The sequence below is a fragment of the Galeopterus variegatus genome, unplaced genomic scaffold, assembly GCF_000696425.1.
Source record: "Galeopterus variegatus unplaced genomic scaffold, G_variegatus-3.0.2 Scaffold256, whole genome shotgun sequence".
NCBI classification, from domain to species: Eukaryota; Metazoa; Chordata; class Mammalia; order Dermoptera; family Cynocephalidae; genus Galeopterus; species Galeopterus variegatus.
In genome coordinates this window covers 646,485-656,875 of record NW_007726367.1, presented here as the reverse complement: position 1 = coordinate 656,875, position 10,391 = coordinate 646,485, and the positions used below count along the sequence as shown (strand labels likewise).

Genomic DNA, 10,391 nt, shown 5'->3' with positions numbered 1-10,391 from the left:
CAAGAAACTCAGCCTGAGCACAAAATGGAGCTAGACATTGAAGGGAAAAAGGGAAAATGACTTAGGGGGGCAGTTCACGGTGAATGCCACACAGAAATGAGGATCTCTTTCTTAACCTCTCCATTGAACAGTTCCTTACCCCACACCTAATCCCTTACTGAGTCCTGTGTATTTTACTTCCTTTACATCTCTCAAATCCATTTTGTTGTTGATGTTCATGGTCGAGGATGAGCTTCAGGCATTATTTATGCTATCAAAGCCCTCAAATGATTCTAATAAGCAACCAGAGCTGAGAGCACAGCCCTAACCCAACCAGATAGCTTAGCATTCTGCACAGTCCCCGTGTTGTCCCGCACCCCTGTGCCCATCCATCCCCGCTCCTGCAACACCTCCCCCTCTCCCTGCTTCACATGAAAAACACCGATTTGCCCCTTAAAACTCAGCTCCAGGGAACCTTCTCTCTCCCCAGCTTCCCAGTCTGAGTTAGGAGCTTTCTCTTGAGTTCTCACAGTCACCTTTGCTGAACACTATCAGCACATTTATCACGCTGAATATCAACTGTTTGTACCACTTCAAATAAGTGGTGACTTGGTGGTGGTGACTGTGTGATGGTGACTGTCGGGGGTGGGGGGTCTTTCATCACTACAACACCAAGGCCTAGCACAGTGGTCTCCCGTTAGATGACTCAATACATGTTTGTTGAATGAATGAATGATCCTCACTCCCCTCTGGCCATGAGGGTAGAAACTTTGTTGTCTTTTCGCTTCTCTAGTTTGATGCCAGTGAACATAGTAAGTACTCATAAATATTTGTTGGCTGAATTAATAAATGTAAGACATGAGAGACAACCATCCCCTTTGTCCTCATTTTTACAGGAGCGCTCTAGGGAGCAGAGAAAAATCAACTTGAACTTCCTACAGTTTTGCTAAAATGGAATTTGCCAAAGACGCGCTGAAAAATGGATTTAATTAGGCCCGTTAATAGGGGAGTCGTTGGTGGCTAAGATTTAAAGTTGAGGCTGGAAAAGGTATCAATAATTTTACCATTTTAAATTACATAGGAGGTTATTTCTCACTCTCGCCTTAATTATAAGAATGCATCTCGATGAAACCTCAGCTTTGGAGGGAAACAAAACCAAAGGTAGAGGCAAAACCTGATATTTCACTGAAATGGAGCATCGGAGGTATCACAGCACAAACCCAGCTGGCTCAGCCAGGTGTGCCCACCGTGGGGCAGAAGGGGACCTGTGGCACTGCACAGCCAGATCTCATTATGTTAACTATTGTCAGTACAACACAACGTGGCTTTTAATTGCAAGGAACATCCAGGAGAGGGAAAGGTGCTGTGGTTTCTAATGATGGAATGAAATTCTGCACAGGTTTTCAGAGCCCTGTGAATCGCTTGCATTCCCCTGCCCCATTAGGCAGTTTTAGAGATTCAAGTTCTATTTGGTTCCACAATCAGATTCTGGAAGGGACACACCCTTAGTTTTTAGCTCACCGCTATCAGAAATACTCAGCTGCCCCCAAATTATGGGGCCATGTAAAAGCAGCTTAATTTGGGATTCTAGCTTCCTTCTGATATGAGGAGACTTGAATATCCCTTGGGGTACAGTCTCTTCTCTGGGGACCCAGAAAGTGAGTCTTGATATATAATGGGGCATCATTCATTCTAAAAATCTTTATTGAATGTCACCATGTGACACTGCATGGTCTAGCCAAGGCCAGGACCAGGGCAAGACAAGTGAAGCACTCACCTCAGGGGCAAAAATTTCAGGAAGTGCCAAAAAAACAACTAACCAAGATCAATATTTTAATACAATATTATTAAAAATACGAATTAACCCAAAAATATCCATGATGAACAAAATATCAAAATTTTCACTAAGGACGGGCTCCAAGCCTGCACCTGTAGGACCTGCCTCCCGTCGCCCCTGTCCCAGCCAGGGTTCTGGGCACTGGGATTCAGCAGTGAACCGAGCCAAACCCCTCCCTCGTGTGAATTCTAGGGCAGGTAGGGGACAACGAACAAAGTAGCTGAGTAAAGTACGTAGGGATGGTGAAGTGTGTTGTGGAGAGAAAGCAGAAACGGGAGGAATTCCATAATCACTGTCTCAAAACTCCCTCCCCAGCCCAGACTTTCAGCCACTTGGTATAGCAGAAAGCCAGGGTCAGTCCAAAGGCAGATCCTGGCCCCACTGCCCATTTGCGTTGCGTCTTAGGGAAAGTCACTCACTCTCCAGGCTTCTTGCTCACACTCTACAATCAGAGGAATGCAAATACGAAAGTTATAATGAAGAATGATGTGACATAGAATATATATAAATAAAGCATTAAATAACATTAGTGAACAGTCACTGCACACATGGAGCCCATCGCTAAACTTACTACGTTCATCCCTCATTTAACCCTCATGTCATGCAGTGAGGGGGTATTTCTACCACGTGTTTCCACATGAGACTTGAGGTTAAACATCTTGCCCCCCGTCCCATGCCAGTAAATAGGCAGAATGAGCTTTTGAGGTCCTTCAGCCCAAGTTCCCAGCCATAATGCTCTACACCTCAAACCAAAGCAAGGTTCTGCCACTAAGTGACCTTGAGCAAGTCTCTGGAACCTTCTGAGCCTTGTCATCCTCATCTGCAAAATGGGGATAATAACCTGGTTCCCCATCCCGACCCCCAGGACCCTATGTGGCATATATTAGGCGCCCCTCTTGCCCTTGCCCCTGCCCCAGCCCTGACACCTGCCCTGGGTGGCAACCCCAGTCTCCAGGTCGACGGGGCAGGAGCAGCAGGTGAAGTCCAAATGCAGCCCATTTCGTATTTTCCTGATAGCCTATTTCATGGATCACAGAGACCCAAGTACAGCTGCTTATTCAACGGAGGAAAATATGAATTCATTTTCATTTCTTAATACCCGATGTGACCTATTCTATGTTGATCTCTCCTTTCTGAGGCTGCAGCCCTTCCCGTGGACTTTCAATTTGGCCAGAGAGAGAGAACATACCATAATGACAGAATGTCCTGCCTAGAGAATGCTGGGAGCCGAATCACAGCCGTGCTGGTAATAAGTCCAAATGAAAGATATTATGTCACCTCGTTTGAATTAAACAGATGAACTATAGTCCTAGACCATTAAAAATGAACCAATCTGCTGGACGGCTTCCAAGTGCTCAGTGCTGAATGCCCCAAAAAAGTGCTAGGCTCCAGCGGGGTTTTATATCCTCGTTTTCTGCCAATAATTCCTCCTCTCTGCGAGCATAGAGGAAGAATTTGATGAAAAGGCCACTCACGCTCCATGACTCCGGGCCAGCCTAGCCCCAGCTGGCCAGGCAGGGAGTCTATACTAATTGAGAAGCTCCAGGGGGCCACAGAGCCCGCAGCCAAGTGTGTCTGGGGACTGGGTGACAATTAACTTCCCCCAGCAGTGTCTTTTCTTCTGAGAAGCATCCAGCCACACCCCAGAAGCCCCAGAGGGGGGCACAGTTGACTGCATTGTCTCCCCTTACAAATGAGGAAACTGAGGCTCCAGAGACCAGGACCCTTAGGGTCACACCACTGAGTCCACCGTGCCCAGGTGCCAAAAACACAGGGCCCTTTGAGTTCAACTTCCTGCCCAGACTGGGACTTGACAATAGGGACTCCCAGGAAGAGATGAAGGCGTCCGTCTCAGCCAGGCAGGGGAGGCTCTCGGATAAGAGTGCTCTGTGTGGAGAACCTGGGAGGGAAGGTACCCCCAGTGGGTGATGCTGAGGGCAAGTGGGTTTTGTGGTTTTCAAAAAAGTACATATATATGTACATGTATGTGTATATATGTGCTCATATGTGTATTTATGTATGTTTACTTATATACATATTCACAAATATGCTTGTGTATATATGCACATACACTTATGCATGCATTCATGTATGTATGCACAAACCTTACATATACTCTGTTGTAAAGCAGAAGGCCCTGTTAGAGTTGGGCAACACCGCCACGTGATGGAGCCTACAGGGGCAGACCCTGTCCTGGGCACTTCCTGTCAGTCTCACAGCATCCCTCCAAGAAGTGACATTATCAACGTTACTACTCCATTTCCCAGGTGGGGAAGCTGAGGTTCAAAGAGGTTACGTTGATAACAGAATGTCCCCTTGTGGTGGTCACAGGATTTGAGCCACAGCATGCCAGACTCCAGAGTCCTTGATCTGGCTGGTGTCACATGATGGAGAGGAGCCGTGACACTATCTACCGAGCACTGTCTCAACCCTATCTGCCCTCTCACTCCCTCCCCGCGCCTGTTGCATTTTCTCTGCAGCACTTCTCACTACCTGAAGTCTGTTCGTGGTCCGTGTCCCCACTCTAGATGAGGTCCCTATAGGAGAGGCTTCTCTGTTTTCTTCATAGCTGTCTTTCCAGGGTCTAGCAGGGGGCTTTCCATTTGCTTATTCTCAGCTCATGTTTGTGGAGCATTTAATCCTCCCCACCCATCCGTGGTGGTGGAAGGAAGTGGAGGAACCGAGGCTGGCACCCTAGTCAGTCTCACTTCCTAACTGCCAGGTGCGTGCCACCCCACAGACTCCAAGAAGGGGCTGTGCTGTTCCTAGAAGGTGGTCCAGCCCCTGACTCTGAGGCTCCTCAACCCAACAGCTGGCCATGAGCCTGCTCTTCCTCTCATCGCCCATCCAACCCCTGCAAATCATGAAGCTGTCTCTAAAATATATCCAGACTCCTACCACTTCCTCATCTCGACACAGCTGCTCCCTGATCCAAGCTGTCCCATCACGGCCAGGATCATTGCGCTCGCCCACCACCAAGGGCGCCCTGTCTGTCTCTCCCCTGCCAGTCTTAGTGGGGACATAGGGCTGTGGGGATAGGAAGTCAGATAGCTATGATAATGCTCCTGCCCAGAAGGATCAGAATTCCTGGAGCCAAAGAGATTCCTCCCTGTACAGCAGAGAGAAGCTGATTGGCCCCAGGTGATGAGGAAGGAATTCATAATAAAAAGAACAGTGATAATTAGCAATGATGTGCTGATGACTGTCAAGGGGCTGGCGGCTCTCTTCAAGGAGAGACCCCCCCACCCTGCATCCCAAATAGAGCAAGCCAGCCTCTCCAGACCTATCAGGGTCAGGCTCAACACCACTGTCTCCCAAATGCTAAATCAAGGGTCGCATCGAATATTTATGCTTCTCGATTTTGGGGGAATCATGGATAACCTTGAGAATTTGATGAAAGCTACCTTAAGGGAAAGAAAGTGTGTACCATGTGTAGCTCACTGCAAATTTTGCATACAATTTTAATGAATTCTCAAAGTTTTACGAACCCATCCATGAAATCTTTAGGGGTCAATGAATATCTTCATTCCATCATCCACTCAATAAGCATCTATCAAGTGTCTGCTCATAAGTGGCACATGGGGGCTTTTCATCTACAGCATCATCAGAGTTGCATATCAGAAGCACCTAGAGAAAGTGCACGTGGCCACGCTTCTGCTCCAGCACAGCAGTTCTCAATGCCAGCTGCACATTGGAATCACCTGGAAATTAGAATTCTGTTGCCCATGCCTCACCCCAGACTAATTAACTCAGAACCTCTGGGGGTGCAGGGCATGGGACTCAGGTATCCCTGGGTGATTCCTGTGGACAGCCAAGGGCAAGAACCATGGTCCTAGGAGGTCGTGATGCACGCCCCAGGGCAGAGCATTGATTCATCCATTCACGCAGTGTCTGATGAGCTTCTGCTACGGGGCAGGCACTGTGCTGGGCATTGGGGGTATAGCAGAGAATAAGAAATCAAAATCTCTGCCCTCACAAGTTTACATTCCAACAGAGGGAACTGGCAATAAATAACCAATGCATAATTCATTAACATCACAGGAAGCATAAATAAGGAAGCGGCATGAAGAATACTACAGGGATCTTCTTGGGGAGGTCAGGGGAAGGGCCTGAGGAAGGGCCACCTCAGCTGAAGCCTGGAGGATGAGGGGCCAAAGGAAGAGCATTGTGGGTGGTGGAAACAGCCAGTGCAAAGGCCCTACAGCAGGTACGAGCTCAGAAAAAGAAAGAGACCAGCGTGACTGGGCATCCGAGGGGAGGAAGGGGTAGGGCGTGCTGTGGGACGAGGCTGGAGCCTTGAAGATCTGGCCAGGAATTTAGGTTCAACAGCTAGCTATGACATTCTCTCCCGTCCTCACAACCCCCTCAGCAAGGAGACAGAGGCTCAGAAGGTGAAGACACACAGGTCATAAGTCAGTGGCTCAGCTGCGCCAGGTCTCCTGGCCTGCTCCTGGAAAGCAGAGGCCACAAGCCCCTCGGAAAGGTGGTGCTCACCCCCTCTGGCCATGAGCTCCTTTTCTGCCTGACCCCCGCCCTCCAGGCCAGGCCACTGAGGTCACAGGAGCCAGGACATCATTGTTCTCCTCCTGGCCCCACCCCCCACCCCTGCCTCACAGGCCCCATCACCGTGGGAACCGAGCCAGCCAATCAGAACACTCAGTCTCCAAAGAGCAACCTTATAAATTGAGTCACCTCTCCCTGGACAGGCCACAACCAACATCCAGAGGCCTCCCAGGCCTCCTCCTCCTGGACACATCAATTCAGCTGTCCTCCATTTTCCTTGAGGGAGAAAAAGGGGAGTCTTCTGCCTGCAATGCTCAGGGGCAAGCGCCAAGCCCACAGTCACTGGATCTAGAGTGCCAATCACACACACAGCCACACCATGCAGGCGCCACTCAGGAGCCCGTGAAAGTGTCCTGTAGTAACCAGGGGAGCACCCGGAGCAGCGAGAGCCATGTGCAGAGCCATTCACAGCCTGAGCTGGAGGAAAGCAGTAACACCAGCCTGCTGAGCAGTGGGTACGCAGGGGACGAAGACAGCAGCCAGCTCAGCTTGGTGGGCAGCAGGCGCGTCTCGAGGTTGAACAGAAGGCCCAACACCCAGGGCGGCAGGACCCAGACTCGACTGCGGTGCACCGCCCCATCTCCAAGCCACCTAAAGCGCCGGCCGGCCAGCCAAGCCCACAGTGCCAAGCAGACTGGAGGGGAAAAGTGAGACCAGCCTGGCGGGCAGTGGTGTCAGCAGCCTCACTGGCATCACCTTCCTCAGCCCGGGCAGCAGCATGCTGACCTTCCAGGTGAGCAGCGGGCTGCTCACTCCCACAGGCAGCCTTCCCTCCAGCCAGCACAGCAGCTGCCAGAGCATCCGGGTGGACGGCAACATGCCAGGTGCACTGAGCAGCAGCACCAATCTTCAGGAGGACAAGACTGGGGGCAACGTGAAAAACAGCAACCAACTCGCCGAGGGTGAGCAGCCTGCCCCGAAGTGCTGCCTGTGTGAGAAGTCTCCCCGGCAACCAGGTCATCCCTAAAAACCACAGATGTGAGGGCCCAGCAAACCCAGACTTCACCCAGAGCGGTTACTGTCAAAACGGGTAGGAAAGGTCTTTAAAAAGTACACAATGACTGTGTCAAAAGCCATCAATAGGTGGTCCCATCTGTAGTAACAACTGTCAGCAGGCAGGTCACAGGTGGCAAGAACTGTTGTCGCTGAGACCACCTATACTGAGAATCAGAAGTCAGTGTTGAGACCACCTACACTGAGCACCATTGTTGATAGAAAGAGCTGTATCAAGAGGCATGAGTGCTGGGACCACCTGTGTCAAAACCGCCAGCGGTAGGAACTTCAGTACTGTGAACCTCAGTGATGAGCCCTTCGTAACGTGCTCCAGCCAAGGCAAAACCACCTGTGGTGAGAGCAATGATGGTGGGACCACCTGCACCAGAACTCGTCAGCGGTGACAACTGTTATCAGTGGCAAGTGCTGCCTACAGCAAGAACCGTCAAAAACCATCCTAAGTGATGCACGCTGTCTACAACCAACGCCAACCATGATGAGCTCAGAAGAGACCAGCACCAACCACAGTTGGGACTGTCCACGTGGAGAGCCATCTGGAGTGAGCCATTGCTCGCTACCGAGCTCCATAGCACATGCAGTCCCTGGCAGATGCTGCCCACAGGAGCACCTCCATGACTCTCGGGACCCCCAGCGGCACAGCCCACAGTGACTGCCACCAGGAAAGGACCATGGCCATGAGTGCCACCAGCGCACAGGGAGCAGCATCTAGAGGGAACACCTGTAGGGGCTGTGTCAAGGGAGCCCCGTCCTGAACAGCACCATGCAAGGGAGGTTTTTTATGCTTCCTTTCTGAGCACTATTCCTGGGCAGCTTCAGCCCAGAATCTTCCCAGGAGCAAAGGCTCCCTGACATCCCACTCATGCCTCTGTGCAGATCAGAGGAGGCAAAGAGACAAGGAAGGAGGCCTGGAATCGTCCTTTGTTCAGATGGCAGGACAATGCCAAATAAATGCTAGATGGTGACAGATTCCAACCCTGCCGGGTATGGCTGCCATGGGAAAGCTCTGGGCCATTTAGTGACCATCATCTAGGTGGGTGGGAGGGCTGAGGTCTCTACCCCTCCCCTTCTCCGGACAGTAAAGCCCCTCCCTGGGCTGACCTCACAAAGAGCAAGTCCGCAAAGGAGAGGAGACCAGAAACAGTCATGCAGACACCCATCAGGTACCAGAAGGAAAGTGAGAGCCACCAAGACAATAAAAGGTGTCTGGAGAGGCCACGTGTGTGTGTCTGTGAGTGCATTCCTGGCCGATGCTGGGTGGGGGCTGCGGGCGGTGGAGAAACATACAAAAAGCCATGGAGAGAGTAAGGCTTAGTGACCACCTCTAAGCTGGCCATCTGGGGTAACTTTCAGAGCCTCAGTTTCCTCACCTGGAAACTGGGGACAGTAGCCCCTGTTTCATACATAGAATGGTTATATGGATGGATGCCAAAGTGATGGGTACTAAATAAATGCTTCCTTCCCTTTCCTTGCTTATCTGTAAAATGGTTTCTGTCTTGCTTTGCTCAGGCACATGAAGGACAGTTACTGCTAATAGAAAAAGATATGGACACCCCACCCAAAAAAACAAAAAGGATGGAGCTGTAGCATTTGCCACATAGCATCTCTCCTAGGAGGCAAGATGTTTTGGCAGAGGGTTTTGACAGGTTTGAGGAAGGGGGTGACTGGTTCTGGTGGGAGGGCACCACATGTCTGGTTTGGTGACTCCCCTCTTCTCAGCATGAGCACCCCTTTTGAGCACATTCTCCCCACTTTCCTCCAGGCAGAGTCACTCAGCAGGTCCTGAGCACCCACGAGCCAGGCAGACAAGAGAAGGGCCTCCCGCCCCTGCCCAAGTGTCTTAGTCCTTTCAGGCTGCAATAACAAAATTCCATAGACTGGGTGGCTTACCAACAACAGAGATGTATTGCTCACATTTCTGGAGCTGCAAAGTCCCAGGTCAAGATGCCGGCAGATTTGGTGTCCGGTGGGGGCCCACTTGTCATAGACGGCCGTCTTGGCGTTCTAACCTCAGATGGTGGGAGGGATGAAGGAGCTCTCAGGGGCCTCTTTTATACAGGCACTAATCCCATTCATGAGGGCTCCACCCCTGTGCCCTAATCACCTGGCAAAGACCCCACGTCCTAATACCATCACACTGGGGGAATAGGTTTCAACCCATGAATTTTACGGGAACACAAACACTCAGTCCACAGCACCAAGTGAGTCTCCGTCTTCTGCAGTATGGCTCTGGGGGAAGACTGGCCACCTCATCTCCCCTCCCGGCCTTCATCATCCTCCTAGACCAATGGCCCTCAGCTCTGGCTGCATGTGAGAATCACCTGGGGATGTTGGGAAAATGCAGGTGCTCAGTCTACCCCCAGCAACTTGGACTGGGCACCAGGACCTTTTAAAGTTCCCCAGGTGATGGTAATGTTCAGGCACAATTGGGAAATCCACTGCCCTGGATCCCAACCTCCTATCAACCATTTTCAACCCCTGGGGTCAAAAACTGACACCTGCCGGGGCCAGGAAGGGACACAGGGAGTGGGGTTGTGGCTTTTGCAGAGCATGTGTCCTATCTGAAGAGAAACCAGGACTCTGAATTCTGTGAAAAATCTCTTGATTTTTAAATGTTGGTCACAAATTTAAAGGCTTTAAAAAACACCACCAGGCTGGGCCGGCCCGGTGGCGCACTGCTACAGTGCGCCGCTTGTGAGCGCGGTGGCGCTCCCACCGAGGGTTCGGATCCCACATACAGACCGGTTCCCGCTCACTGGCTGAGCGAGGTGTGGGAGCAACACCGAGGGTTGCGATCCCGTTGCCGGTCCCGGTCTGGTACGGGCGCAACACTGAGGGTTGCGATCCGTTGCTGGACACGAAAAAAGACAAAAAAAAAAAAAAACACCACCAGGCAAATGAAAACATTTCTGGAGGCAGGATCAGGCCCATACAGCCAAGTCTTCTGCTTCTATAGTTTTTTAGTTTTTTTCCTTTTGGGGGGCACAGGGCATGGCTGGCC

The 10,391-nt window shown here is 51.0% G+C and overlaps 1 protein-coding gene across 1 annotated transcript; it reads left to right on the top strand.

Moving 5' to 3' along the window:
* Positions 1 to 4,634: 4,634 nt before the first annotated feature.
* LOC103585614 (chromosome unknown open reading frame, human C16orf82) lies at positions 4,635 to 7,776 on the top strand. Its single transcript, XM_008566625.1, is given in 5 exon segments — positions 4,635 to 4,829; positions 6,357 to 6,552; positions 6,555 to 7,026; positions 7,085 to 7,300; positions 7,650 to 7,776. Coding segments are annotated over 5 exon segments (1,206 nt in total).
* Positions 7,777 to 10,391: the final 2,615 nt, after the last annotated feature.